General features: G+C 37.9%; 1 protein-coding gene across 1 annotated transcript in view; it reads right to left on the reverse strand.

Annotated features, from left to right (window-relative positions):
- rev3l (REV3 like, DNA directed polymerase zeta catalytic subunit) overlaps positions 1-15,706 on the reverse strand; it is a 118,608-nt gene that overhangs the window by 8,141 nt on the left and 94,761 nt on the right. Inside the window, exons 23-29 of the mRNA XM_051725262.1 lie at positions 15,185-15,429; positions 13,761-13,869; positions 10,862-11,068; positions 10,524-10,633; positions 8,581-8,695; positions 8,351-8,488; positions 3,330-3,520 (exon numbers count right to left, since the gene is read on the reverse strand). Coding sequence (XP_051581222.1) covers positions 3,330-3,520; positions 8,351-8,488; positions 8,581-8,695; positions 10,524-10,633; positions 10,862-11,068; positions 13,761-13,869; positions 15,185-15,429 — 1,115 coding nt within the window. The remainder of the gene's footprint in view (positions 1-3,329; positions 3,521-8,350; positions 8,489-8,580; positions 8,696-10,523; positions 10,634-10,861; positions 11,069-13,760; positions 13,870-15,184; positions 15,430-15,706) is intronic.

Consider the following 15,706-nt stretch of genomic DNA (forward strand, 5'->3'; position numbering starts at 1 on the left):
AGATGGAAAAGGATATAAAAAGATATACAAAGCCTTGAAAATGCCAGTCAGTACTGTTCAATCACTTATTAATAAATGGAAAATTCAGGGATCTCTTGATACCAAGCCACAACTGCCAGAAGAATTGTTCGGAATACAAAGAAAAACCCACAGGTAACCTCAGGAGAAATACAGGCTGCTCTGGAAAAAGACGGTGTGTTTGTTTCAAGGAGCACAATACGACGATATTTGAACAAAAATGAGCTGCATGGTCGAGCTGCCAGAAAGAAGCCTTTACTGCGCCAATGCCACAAAAAAGCCCGGTTACAATATGCCCGACAACACCTTGACACGCCTCACAGCTTCTGGCACACTCTAATTTGGAGTGACGAGACCAAAATAGAGCTTTATGGTCACAACCATAAGCGCTATGTTTGGAGAGGGGTCAACAAGGCCTATAGTGAAAAGAATACCATCCCCACTGTGAAGCATGGTGGTGGCTCACTGATGTTTTGGGGGTGTGTGATCTCTAAAGGCACGGGGAATCTTGTGAAAATTGATGGCAAGATGAATGCAGCATGTTATCAGAAACTACTGGCAGACAATTTGCATTCTTCTGCACGAAAGCTGCGCATGGGACGCTCTTGGACTTTCCAGCATGACAATGACCCTAAGTTGACCCTCCACTGGTTACAACAGAAAAAGGTGAAGGTTCTGGAGACTTTTGAACAGGGGTCATTTCATTTTTATCTTTGTTGCCATGTTTTGTTTTATGATTGTGCCATTCTGTTATAACCTACAGTTGAATATGAATCCCATAAGAAATAAAAGAAAAATGTTTTGCCTGCTCACTCATGTTTTCTTTAAAAATGATACATATATTACCAATTCACCAAGGATATGCAAACTTTTGAGCACAACTGTATAAATGATGCGATCCAAAGTGCATTTGAACAGCGGTGAAACACTTTCTTATGATGTGTTACATTCATACGAGCAGACAGAGAAGTAAGTTTGAAGTAAGTTTGGAGCACAAGAAATAGAAATAAACCTTGTGTAAATTGTCAGCTTTACGCTAAGCTAAAATGCTATTTCTAGCCATTTTACATGCACGTTACCAGGCACGATCATATTTTTTTATCAAGAAAATTCATGTTGGATCATAATTTCTTTTTTCTAGTAAGACCTTTGATATTAGTGCAAAAATCATATTCTTGATAATAATTTTTGTTATTGTTTTCCTGTAAAAATATCTAAAAATCCTTAAAGCAAGATACATTTTAGAAACAACACTGCATAAGATATTTAGGTTTTTCAGAGAATGTATTTTTAACATGTGTATTTTGTCTTACTGTACTGGCAGAGTTTTTATAGTCAAAACAAGTGAAAAAAATCTACCAGTGCTGAAGAAGTAATCCAAAGTATTTAGAATACATTACTGACCTTGAGTAATCTAACGGAATATGTTGCAAATTACATTTTACAGCATGTATTCTGTAATCTGTAGTGGAATACATTTCAAAAGTAACCCTTCCAACCCTGTGCATATAATGGAATATGGAATTAGGCTATTGTAAAGGTTCTTTATGTGATGATTTGTTCATAACTAGTTATACACTATTAAGTTGTTAATTCTGTGACCATGCTTGATTTAACGATAAGCCATAAACGGCCTATTTAGATGACAGATTTAATTTCTAGTTCAATTATTAGTTAAGTAGGCTAAATGTTTCCTTAAGATGATATGCAAGCAAATATTACACAATCAAAGGTGGGGTTGTGTCGATACTATGGAGGACCAAATGTGACAATATTCAATATTCTCATATTCAGTCCATATGATAAAATCAAATATCGATATATCACAATATTTGTTCTCACAATGTTGTATATATACACTTTAGCTTTTTACATGTTGTTTCTTAGCATATTTTGGAAAACAATACTGAATCGTTCCAAAATAATCGAATCCATTTGTGACATATTTCAGTTTTTATGGCTAAATATATTAAATAGAAGTCTAATATTTGGGTACATAAACAGGTCTACTTACTCTAATGACAAAAGTAGTATTTACTTTTTTATATTTTAAAATAGGCCTACATTGTCATAATGCAACACAGGGCTAAAAAATTATTTTGAGCTAAAAAGAAATAAATGTTGTTAACTGTGCATTTCACTTTGTGCTTCAGTTTCTTGCACACTCTGTTTAACCATGGCACACCCAGAGCCTTGTTTCTTGCAATGCCACTGCCCCCAACAATGTCTCCAAAATTTAATTTGTGCATCTGTTAATGGGCATGTTGCTAGGCAACAGCATCAGGTACAGTAAGGCAGATGGCAGCAGGCACGCAGACAATAAACAGACAGATCGAGTAAAACCAGACAAGCATGCTTTTTTTTCACAGACGTTCTTCTTTTGAAATGTGGGTCAGTGATGGGTAAAAAATGTATGAAAAATGCAATTCATACATAAGATATACAAACTCTTCTATGATAAACATGTTTTTAATTTCTTAATTTAAATTGTTTGTTATTTGATCACAGAAAAAAATCAGATTAAACGATGCCACAGAGAGGACCCCTGTAGTCCTTTATGGCTGTATGTCAAGGTCAGTAAAATACAGATATTTCGACATTGCACATGACAGGGCAAGATTTTCAAACCCCAAGAAATCATATACGTTTCAAAAATACTTTTTTACCTTGAAAAATATGGTTTAAAACCATATTATTCAACCATGATTTATTTTTTAATTTTTTTAAATAATGATTAAGATGTGTACACTCACGTGCATTCAGAGTGTAAGGAAAATATTGACTTTTTACTTGATGGCAACACCACTTAACATTTTTAGAGTCATTAAAACAAAATGTTTGGGTGGGTTCCGGGAGATATAGTATCAATGACGAACAATCAATGAACACGTTAACATGCAATTTTGTACACTGATTATGCTTAATAAGCTGACAATGTGTGTGGTCATGTAAATGCATAAAACAATTTGACAAGATTTGGATCAGGATGAAGACATTTCATCCTAATTAATTAATATAGTTATGAAGTCCAAATAATATAGAAAGATCACCAGTATTAGTTTTGGTTTCACGTTTACAATGTAAGAAACGTAATAACCTATGGCAGTTTTTTTCTCCATGTTTTTTTTTTCTCCACTTTTTGCGGAAGTTAACGTGGAAAACAAAGTGCTAGTGTTACTTGTAATTGTAATATCCTTTATTTGGACAATAAAAATAGATTAAACATTTTTTTAAATAGCATTATTTGTTACTGACCCATATACACACACCTTTCCAAACATATAAATACAAACACACACACACACACACACCTGGTGAGCTCCAAAGCAGGGACACAGGCCCCTGGACGGTACGATCCACTGCCACGGTACTCTTTGGCAAAGGTGAGATCCTGCATGCTGGCTTTTGCCTCCAGCACCTTCACACACTGCCGCTGCACGTACTGCTTCACCTGGCTGATGTCCCTCGACTCAAACAGCTGCTTCAGAGATCGCTCCAGAATCTGACAACATAGAAAATTAATGAAAGTAATAGTTAAAAAATAGTCAACATTTACTCATCCTTACATAGCGAGTAATAGCTAAGTACATGACCTTGACACTTATGTTTAATGTAAACAGGTGTTGCTTATATACATAAAATATTGTTATTATTTAGATGAGGTGATTATCTTTCAAACGAGCCCACACACAAGATAATCGGATGCAGAGATCATTAGATAATTGACACGAAGCACAATGTGCACACAGATTCTGGATATCTGGCATCTTGCAATCTGGCTAAAAACAAGTTAGCTTTCCTGTATCTTATGATGTCATCGGAAATGATGTTGTGTAATTGAACGATAAACCAATCGGATTGGGATCAGATCAGTGCAAAAATCATCCATATTTGGGCAGAGAGACATGTGATTGGTGACTGTTACATATGGCCACCAGGAGATGGCGACAAATACATGACAGACTCGATGACTCAAATGGCACAGAATGGAACTCAATCTGTGAAATCTCATTACTAAAATAATGTCTGCATGCTATGCACACCTTTAGTCGTTGTTTGCATTTGTAATTAGTTCTTATGTAAAATTATTATGTTTTAAGCTTTTGGACACTTAGAGATGTTTTTGGACACTATGATAAATAGTTTTTGTAATGCTATAACTTTTGATTGCTTAGTTGAATTAACATAAAATTTTACTCCGTTACAGTTGACTTTATTACACCCTACATATACACTACCGGTCAAAAGTTTTGAAACACTTGACTGAAATGTTTCTCATGATCTTAAAAATCTTTTGATTTGAAGGCCTATGATTAAATGTTTGAAATTAGTTTTGTAGACAAAAATATAATTGTGCCAACATATTAATTTATTTCATTATAAAACTAAAATGTAATAAAGAAAATTTTTTTGAAATTGATGACTTGGACCACATAATAAAGAAAAGCTGCCAATAAGTGCCCAACATAGATGGGAACTCCTTCAATACTGTTTAAAAAGCATCCCAGGGTGATACCTCAAGAAGTTGGTTGAGAAAATGCCAAGAGTCTGCCTCAGTGAAATCTGCTGGTGGTGAAATTTTTACCTCAGCCATCGATATTAATAATGCCTTTAAAGAGTTCTATCTTGATCTTTATAGTTCCACATCTTCGTCTACTGATGAAGATATTAGAAACTTTGTGGAACCATTAGATCTTCCTAAACTGATGATTGAGCAAATAAATTCTCTTGATTCTGAGATAACCTTGGAGGAGCTTGATGAGGTAATTAAATCCCTACCTACTGGCAAGACTCCGGGGCCAGATGGTTTTGCCACAGAATTTTTTAGATCCTATGCTACAGAACTGGCTCCACTTATGTTAGAAGTTTATACTGAATCATTAAAGAATGGAAAGCTTCCTCCAACCATGACACAAGCCCGGATCAGTCTGATTCTTAAAAAGGACAAAGATCCAAGCGAGTGTAAAAGTTACCGTCCAATATTCCTGATCCAACTAGATGTAAAAATGTTGTCAAAAATTTTGGCTAATCGATTAAGTAAAGTTATGACATCTCTTAAACATATAGATCAGGTGGGGTTTATTAGGGGCCGCAGCTCTTCTGATAACATCAGGCATTTCATCAATATCATGTGGTCAGTAGCGAATGATCAATCTCCGGTCGCTGCCATCCCACTTGAGGCCAAAAAGGCGTTTGATATGGTAGAATGGGATTATCTTTTTAAGATTTTGGAAATATACGGCTTCGGGAGTACTTTTATTGGTTGGATTAAGGTACTTTATAGACTTTATTTGTATTTTGATTACTGAAGAACAGCGGTACAAACAAATGGATTAACTTCAGATTATTTTACTCTGGATAGGGGCACTCGGCAGGGTTGCCCTCTTTCCCCATTATTGTTCTGTCTTGCCCTGGAACCATTAGCAGCTGCGATAAGAAAGGAGGATGATTTTCCAGGGGTGGTGGCAGGAGGTGTGGCGCCTAAGCTTCTGCTTTACGCAGATGATATTTTATTATTTGTCTCTGAACCTACTAGATCTATGCCTTGCCTCAACAGAATTATTAATTCCTTTTCCAAGTTTTCAAGATACAAAGTCAATTGGTCTAAATCCGAAGCTTTGGCTCTGACAGCGTACTGTCCAGTAACGTCTTTCCAGCCAGGCGCCTTCTAGTGGCCCAAACAGGGCATTAAGTATTTGGGGATTTTATTCCCAGCAAATTTGTCTGATTTAGTTAGTGTTAATTTTGACCCTTTAATAAAAAGGTTTTTGAGCGATGTGGGCAGGTGGGCTTCATTACATTTATCGATGATTGGGAAGGTTAATGTTATTAAAATGAATTGTATTCCAAAATGTAACTACCTGCTACAATCTCTCCCTGTAGATGTCCCCCTCTCTTATTTCAAACAATTTGATAGCGTAGTGAAGTCCTTCATTTGGAATGGTAAATGTCCCAGATTGCATTTTAATAAGTTACATAGGCCGATAGACAAAGGTGGGCTAGGCCTACCCAAGATTTTTATTTTATTACTATGCGTTCAGTCTCAGGCATTTGGCTCATTGGTCACTTCCACCTGAGAGAGCCCCTCCCTGGTTTGTTATTGAACAGGCAGTTCTTGCCCCTATTTCGCCATTACAAAGCATCTCTATCAAACTAATCTGAAAAGTTAAGTTACACCCCGTTATTTCACATTTACACTCGGTATGGACTAAAGTGTCCAGATTGTTTAAATTGGACACTTATTTAAATGTTGCCTCGAGCATATGGCAGAACCCAAGATTGTGTATTGGCAAGTCTCCTTTCTGCTGGCCGGAGTGGATTGTGAGGGGGGTTGCTACACTCGGTGACCTATATGAAAGTGGAGTGTTGAGATCGTTTGAAAACTTGTTCCAACATATTGGGATCCCCAGACCTCAGTTTTATAGGCATTTACAACTGCACCACCTGCTTTGTACTATTTTTGGGAGTAGCACACACCCCCCTAAGGAGGCAGATGCTTTGGTAGAGGTGATTGCAGCTTTTGGAAAAGGTCATGAGGCATCAGTGTATTACTCCCTGTTAATTCAGAGTCTGGGGGATGGAGCCTTAACTTCTCTCAAGAGAGTATGGGAGAAAGATTTCAACTTGGCATTGGAGGAAGGAGTGTGGGCTAAAATTCTTAAAAACGTTAAGTATGCATCTAGAGATGCAAAGGTGCATCTTATACAATTCAAAATTTTGCATAGATTTTATTGGACCCCCTCTAGACTGTATAGGCTTGGTTTTAAAGACACACCCACCTGCTGGAGATGGCAGTTGGAGGATGGAGACATGGCCCATGTTTTTTGGTGGTGTGTCGAGATCCAGAAATTCTGGTCTAAGCTTCAGAATTTTGTGTGCGACGTGGTGGGCACTCGGGTTTCGTTTTGCCCCAGACTTTGTGTTCTGGGCGATGGGGCGGTCATCGATGTGGGGGATGGCCATATTGAGAACTGGGTTCTGACCTGTGTGATGATCGCCAGGCAGGTTATTTTGAGGGGTTGGAGGTCAGTTGGTGCGCCCCCATATCCGGAGTGGTGCACGGAGATGGGAAGGGTAGTGGCTTATGAGGATGTGTCATTGGGAAGACAGGGTGATTTAGATTTGTTTGTCTGGAAATGGGGCAGGTATTTGGAATTATTGGGGGGGCTCTCGTGTGGGGTGTGGAGAGAATATTGTAGTATAGTTTTTAAGTGAGTATGATTATTATGTGTGTATAGCTATGTGTGTGTATGTATATATATATATATATTTATTTATTTATATGGGGGTTGTGGGGTTTAATTGTTGTGTGTGTGTGTATATATATATGTGTGTGTGTGTTTTTGTTATTATAAGATTTAATAAAAAATTTTCATTACAAAAAAAAAAAAAAAAAAAAAAAAAAAATGTCTGCAAATTCTAGGTAAAGGGTGACTACTTTGAAGATGCTAAAATAACACAGTTTTGATTTATTTTGGATTTTGTTTAGTCACAACATAATTCCCATAGTTCCATTTATGTTATTCCATAGTTTTGATGACTTTAATATTAATTCTAAAATGTGAAACAAAAAATTATAATAAAGAATGAAAACTTTTGACCGGTAGTGTGTGTGTGTGTGTATATATATGTGATTTGTTTTGTCTCAGAATTGATCAATTTATATCATTAAAAATGTTGAAAAGTTGTGTTTATAACGATACCAAACACTTGACCCTCCTTGTTTTTTTGTTTTGTTATAAGGTATGCTACTTGTTATTAGGTATGCTACTGAAACAGGGAATCTTTAAAAACACCCTTAGAACGTAAAGGGTTATAAGCCGCTTAAAAGTAACCATGTTTTAAAATGTTTATGTAGCTATGCGCCAGCTAAGCAACTGCATTGGGATGAATGGGAATGCTAATTGATAGCTCGCTACACACTTTATAGACCTCCTTGTCCTCCTCCAACATACATCTAACAATCCCACAGTCAATGCCAAAAAGATCTTAACCAAACAGACAAGCTTTGCTCAAGGGTGTAAGTGAATAAAAACTGACTTCCTATTAATTTGAGAGGATAGGAACAGGAATTATATAGGAACAGTATAGATGTATTTGTTAGATAAAGATCTCAACTAAAAAGGAACCTGAAAATGACTTCAAAAAAATAAAGGGCTAAAACATAATCATAATAATATTATGTAAATATAATATTAAAATCTTCAAGATTTTTTAACATTTATGTCTCAAACTGTTTTCCATAGTAACTGCAGTATGATTGACAGGTGGCACAGTAGCATTACCAAGTGGGCGGGCCAATAGAGATGTACGATTCTGGAACACTAGTTACCTTGGCAACAGCGGGGCAGCCATCTCGACGTACAGTTTCGATGCCTTTGGCATCAAACACCGGGTTTTTCTGATCCAAGCTTTCGTACATGTATCCAACATAACGCTTCTTAGTCTGCAACACACATGGGAGGTACACCTGCACAAATAGCAATAAACAACACTCACTCTTAAAAGAGCACAAACTCTCAAACATAGCCCACTAAAAATGGATAATACATTGCTACCTACCTTCTCGAACTTCAGTTTGACAGGTTTAGGGTTGGTGGCGGTCACAGCCTCTGCAATTTCATTACCAATCTTAAATGCCTGTTCCTTGGTGGCTCCCTTCAACAACACAAACATACTAAAAAAAAAAAAAGAGAGAGAGAGATTTCCTGGCATTAGAGACATGTAACTTTTTGAAAAATTATATTATATGGTAGCTCTATAAAAGCAAGTTGCATCGCTTGGTCTTTATGGCAATTCTTCCTCTATAGTATGTGTATACATATTAGCACTAAAGAAGCTAAATGCATGATATTATTATGTCAAATTTTATTAGAGATGCATGCAATTGAAATGTAGACTAGGCAAACAATTCTGGAGGTTGCTCTTTCACCTCTCAAAACAAGAGAGAAAACAGCTGGGGATGTAACCAAGATAGGCAGACTAAGGCCCGATAAACTTCACACGAAATCGAAGAGCGAATGGGTGTTACGTCATTCAGAACAAAATATGGCCAAAAATAATTTGTATTCTTTTTGGTGGTTCGTAACAGCTTGCCTGGGCGAAATTTTGGCCAAACTTCTTTCTGCCATTGGTCCATGTCATCGGTAAGTGTGAACTGGAGCTCCACCCAAATTATGGCCAGCAGCTAATTCCCATTTACAGCATTCAGTCAGTTAAGATCAGTCAACATGAACACACCAGTGTGCAGTTATTAGAGAGCTGGTGCAAATTTACCTACATCTGTACAATCGTTCGCATAGAGACATTTTCCAAGAACATGTCATGCTTTTTTTGTTTTGTTTAAAGAGCACCTGTCATGGTTTTTCAAATATTACCTTTCATGTAGTGTTATATAGCTGTTTGTGAATGTAAAAAAGTCTGCAAAGTTTCAAAAATCAAAGTGCACGACAAATGGAGTTATTGACTCTCAAAAGAAAGAACCGATTCTGAACACCTGAAACGAGTCGTTAGTAATTCCAGACTTACTTCCTCTACTAACCTACGTAATTTGGTAACAAAAAACCCGCCTCTGGTCTTCATTGGCTGCTCGCGGACCGCTTTGACACGCCCTCAAACACTACACTAAAGCGGTAGACCAATCACAACAGACTGGGACATCTGACCAATCAGAGCAGAGTAGGCTCTCTGAAAGGAGGAGTTTAGAATGAATCCTTTAGAACGGATCATTGAACGAGCCGTTTTTGACGCTGGGAAAAAAAGTAATGCTGCAATTTAAATTATGAGCAAATTAAAGTGTTTTTTGACCTTGGATGCATGTAAATCTATTGTATGAGACCTTTAAAACAAAATTAGGCACGTTTAAAAACCATAATAGGTGCTCTTTAATTAGTCTACAAAAGGAATGAGTCAAATCTACTTAAATACTATTAAATGCCAATTCACTCTTTTGTTTTATATGCTGCTTCACTCATGTGCCTTCTACCCATAGTAAGGTATGCCCTCTAATTATTCTTTTGTCTGTATTTTTCCCATTAACACTTTTTTACACCAATTTTTGCAGTAGAGTCTAAAGGGCGCATACTACTTTTTTGGGGTTTATGTTTGATTTATTGTGCAGTAAATTAAAGTATTGAGTAGGCTTGGTGTTCTTCTGGTTAAATTCTGGGAGAATACTGGCATTTAATCTGTCAGCCACATATGGGCCATGTAAGGGCCGTCAGGCTTTAACAGAACTCAGCCAAACAAGAGTTACATATAAGGCTCATGTATGAGACACACAAGCTTTACTGATTTGGCTTTCAACTGGTGGAGTTATGACACTGTTTTGGTTCAGTTCTGGCAAGAAACATCTACCAGATTTGGGCCGTCATTCACTTTCTGAGCTGGGCCACATTTCAGCTGTTTATTTGTGTGTGCCAAAGGAAATTTGCTGACTGGGTAGCTCATTAATCTGACTTTACACTGTATCCAGACTAGACCTCCACCCTGATGACATTATCTACCTGTCTGTGTCTCCGTACACCACGCGTGCTCCCCACTTCTTGGTGTCATTCACCATCTTAATGGCTCTCTCCAGAGTCTCTCGGGCCTTATGCACAATGCTGTCACCCAACTGGAGTGTGAGGAGAAAGACAGAATATTTATTATTATAATTATAATTATTTTATATTGTTCCTGTAGCTCCAATGGTAGAGCATGGGGCTAGCAAAGGTCATTGGTTTGATTCCCAGGGAACACAAACATACTGATAAAATGTATATATTAAATGCACTCCAAGTCATTCGGAATAAATGGCTGCCAAATATTTCAATGTAACTACAATTTAAAATGTGTTCTGTACCTCAACGCTGGGCATACGTCCTGAGAAGCTGGCAGCAGTGTAACCGTAGGTGACGTTAGCAATGAGTTTGAGGCCAAGCTGTCTAGTGTCCAGCAGGCGGAACAGGGCTTTGTCATTCTTGTACACCTTCATGGACTGCTTCACCATGATCCTCGTCTTCAAAATCTCCTCCAGCATACTAGGAAGGACACCCTTTCGCACTGTCGACTGCGTAAACACAAGTACACAACTGTGATTGGGAGTCGAACCCTGCCATGCATTAAACCATGTAAAGGAGATGTAAACTATTACTACAAAACATTTCCAGCTCTAAAATCTGATTGGATGAGCCAACTTATAAGCTGTTTATTATGCAATTGTGACTGCACATATTGAATGAATGCACCAAGTTGCTACGTTGTTTGGCAGTGATTAGCAGCCAACAGGTAGGCTAATGAACAAAAGTATATTGCTTGGCAGTAGAATTGCTTATTAGTTTATACTGTATGAATTCATTATTCATATTAATAAACCTCAACCCGCGACTATCAATTTAACTCTTCTGCATTTTCAAAATGAAAACCACAAACCTTGTAACACTGTGTCTGGTTTGAGTAAAGCGCCCTGCGCATGAGCCCAGCACCCTTCAATAAGTGCGTGGAAGTGTGGGAATGAGCTTTTCTTATGAACCCAACAAGGAGACTGCAGATATCAAGACTTATAGGAATAAGGAATTACATTTTTGTCTGTTTCTCATAAAACATGTATAAAACCACTCGTGTCGTATGGATTACTTTTATGCTGCCTTTATGTCCTTTTTGGAGCTGGAAAGTTTTTGACCCCATTGACTTATATTGTATGGACAAAAACAACTCATTCGGGTCATATCATTTTGAGATGGCATGAGGGCGACTAAGTATTTTCATAATGCTGTCACTGTTTAAAAAAAAAAAAAGCTTCTTGGTGCTTATCTTATAATTTATTATATAATTTATAGTTTTTTATAAAATGGACAGTTCTGCCTCTAAAATATGCATAAGCCACATTCAAAGCAGCTGGAAAATGACTTATACACACACACGTGACACTGCCAGAAATTCGGTTTTATTCTACATTAATGCAGCAAGTTGTTCAGAGATTTATCTTTGATTGTTATGATGCTTGGCAACCATAAACAGCTGATCCTATTTTATTACAGCCCAAAGAGGCTGTTTATTACAGTGACTTTACTACATTGTGTTGTACCCAAGAACACCCCATAAAGGTGCACTCAGTAATTTTTTCCCTCATTAAAAAAGTTTAACTCCTAAAAACCTGGATTGTAATTTTGCAATATATGTATGAAATCATGATCACTCACATTCAAATGAAGACTCCAGTTACATCAGTAATCTTATAAAAGCTGTTTTATTCTACATGGAGAGGGTCCACACATGGGGGCTGCCATGTTACAATCACATGACCAGCCGAATACTGCTCGCTTATTCTCAGTATCCGTCCTGTTATTTGACACTTTCACTCATTGATTAAAGTAATCATGGCTGACTGTGAATACTACATTTCTACAATGGCATCTGAAAACTATTTATTTTAAATGATGCTGCATCCAAGCCACTAGGTGTCAGTGTAAGTCCAAGATGACACAAAGACAAAAGTTACTGAGTGCACCTTTAACAGCAGCAAAATCACTGTCATTTTTAGCCTCGAGTCATATATGGTATCTAAATTAAATTAGATGTAAGGGCCTAACAGCAGTGTAACCATGGGAATCATAATGAATATAACAATTCTGGTTCAGTTTCCAAATAATTGTTCTAGTACTTTTTAGGATTGAACCTAACTATATTACATATACACCAATCAGCCACAACATTAAAACCACCTGCCTAATATTGTGTAGGTCCCACTCATGCCGCCAAAACAGCACCAAAACACATCTCAGAATAGCATTTTGTTTTTGGCACCATTCGGAGTAAATTCTAGAGACTGTTGTGTGTGAAAATCCCAGGAGATCAGCAGTTACAGAAATACTCAAACCAGCCCATCTGGCACCAACAATCATGCCATGGTCGAAATCACTGAGATCAAATTTTTTCCCCATTCTGATGGTTGATGTGAACATTAACTGAAGCTCCTGACCCGTATCTGCATGATTTTATGCACTGTACTGCTGCCACATGATTGGCTGATTAGATATTCGCATGGATGATTGTTGGTGCCAGATGGGCTGGTTTGAGTATTTCTGTAACTGCTGATCTCCTGGGATTTTCACACACAACAGTCTCTAGAATTTATCCCAAATGGTGCCAAAAACAAAAAACATCCAGTGAGTGGCAGTTCTGTGGATGGAAATGCCTTGTTGTTGAGAGAGGTCAGCAGAGAATGGCCAGACTGTTTCAAACTGACAAAGTCTACAGTAACTCAGATAACCACTCTGTACAATTGTGGTGAAAATAATATAATCTCAGAATGCTATTCTGAGATGCAGGTTGATGCTGTTTTGGCAGCATGATGGGGACCTACACAGTATTAGGCAGGTGATTTTAATGTTGTGGCTGATCAGTTAATATGATTCCACATATACAATATATTAGGGCTACGCATTTATAACAAAAATTATAATTGTGAAATTGCTTGAGATTGATATTGTATTTGCAATTAATAGCATTTACATAAATATACTTATTCTGAGTGGATCAACTGCATGACGTATTCTTCATTTGAGCTACACATCCAAAACAAGCTAAGAACGGTGTTCCTGAATGACTCTTATTGCTGTGTTATACATCAGGAAATCAAGATTAGTTGCCTTAATGTTCAACTTCACATTGGCCCTCTTAAAAGGAAATACAATCAGAGTATTTCAGTCTGGTCCACATTTTCGAAAGATTCAGTATCCGAGGAATCAAGTCAAAACTACCTTAACAAATGCGATGCCATTTGGAGAAATAGTGATGTCATTTCTGAGCTGGTGCACGAGGTCAGGAGGAACTCTGAGTGATGTACAACCAAACCGGAACTCATCAGACCTGAGAGACAGAGAGACAAAGGAAACGATTAAAGGGATAGTTCACCCCAAAAATGAAAATTCTCTTATCGTTTACTCACCCTCATGCCATCCCACATCTATATGAGTTTCTTTCTTCTGCAGAACACAGATTAAGATTTTAAGAAAAATATTTCAGCTCTGTAGCTCCAAACAATGCAAGTGAATGGTGACCAGAACTTTGAAGCTCAAAAAGCATGTACAGGCAGCATAAAGTAATCCATAAGGCTTCAGTGGTTAAATCCATGTCTTCAGAAGCGATATGATAGTTGTGGGTGAGAAATAGATTAATATTTAAGTCCTTTTTAACTATACATTTTCACTTTCACACCTCAGATTCATCTTCTTTTGATTTTGGCATCACCACACCTATAATATCAGTTCTAAGATATGGATTTAACTGCCTGAGTCATATAGATCACTTTTATGCTGCCTTTATATGCTTTTAGGACCTTCAATGTTTTGGTCACCATTCATTGTATGGACACCTACAGAGCTGAGATATTCTTTTTTTTCTCCCCAATTTTGAAATGCCCAATTCCCACTACTTAGCACGGTCCTTGTGGTGGCGCAGTTACTCACCTCAATCCGGGTGTTGGAGGACAAGTCTCAGTTGCCTACACTTCTGAGACAGTCAATCCACGCATCTTATCACATCGCCCGCTGTGCACGACACCGCGGAGACTCACAGCATTTGGAGGCTCGTGATACTCTGCGCGATCCACACACAACTTACCACGTGCCCCATTGACAGCGAGAACCACTAATCGTGACCACGAGGAGGTTACCCCATGTGACTCTACCCTCCCTAGCAACCAGGCCAATTTGGTTGCTTAGGAGACCTGGCTGGAGTCACTCAGCTCACCCTGGATTCGAACTCGCGACTCCAGGGGTGGTAGTCAGCGTCAATATTCGCTGAGCTACCCAGGCCCCCGAGCTGAGATATTCTTATAAAACAATCTTTGTGTTCAGTACAAGAAAGAATGATTTTTTTTTTTAATACAATTAAACTGCTAAACAGATAAGATAAAAATGCTGCAATAAAGTCACCAAAATCAAACCCCCCCCCCCCCTTTCCAATGATTGTATAAACAGACAATCCCAAACTCTCACCACTAGTTAAGCCTATGTCGCTGGACAGGCCACTCAAACAAACAGAGTCACAGTGGTACACTAGGTGAAATCAACCTACAAATGGCATACTTATAGCTAACTCTGCCTGTTAAGCTGGGAGAATTAACATAGAAAAGATTACACACATCACACAAGTTTTACTAAAAATCCCTAAGTATGCTTACGTTCCAAGATTCTCAACGTGTCCAAGGCAGGTGGAGAAACAGTAATTGTAGGCGATGATGATAGACGGGTATAACGACTGGAAATCTAACACAATGACTGAGTTACTATAGAAACGTGACTCTGGCTCCAAGACGAGTGGAATGCACTGTGGGGCTCTCTGCTGGGCACGCTGTTGTGGGCTTGGAGTCACTGGAATGTAATTCATTGGCTTTGCAATCCTTAACATCATTGACTCCACACGATACTGCAAGAGGAGGAGAGAGATTAACCAACAACACAAAACTGGATCGAGCTACAACAAAATATTCACAGATCTCATCATCAGTGACCTAAATATGACATAGTAATTTAAGGAATTTAAAGGAATGTAATTTACCCTTTTGCCATCCTGGATGTGTCTGATTTCTTTCTTCAGCAAAACACAATTGAAGATTTTTAGAAGAATTTCTCAGCTCTTTTGTTGTCCATACAATGCAAGATAATCCATGGCAAAATTTTGAAGCTCCAAAAATCACATAAAT

Source organism: Myxocyprinus asiaticus, chromosome 19, assembly GCF_019703515.2.
Source record: "Myxocyprinus asiaticus isolate MX2 ecotype Aquarium Trade chromosome 19, UBuf_Myxa_2, whole genome shotgun sequence".
In the NCBI taxonomy this organism is placed as follows: domain Eukaryota; kingdom Metazoa; phylum Chordata; class Actinopteri; order Cypriniformes; family Catostomidae; genus Myxocyprinus; species Myxocyprinus asiaticus.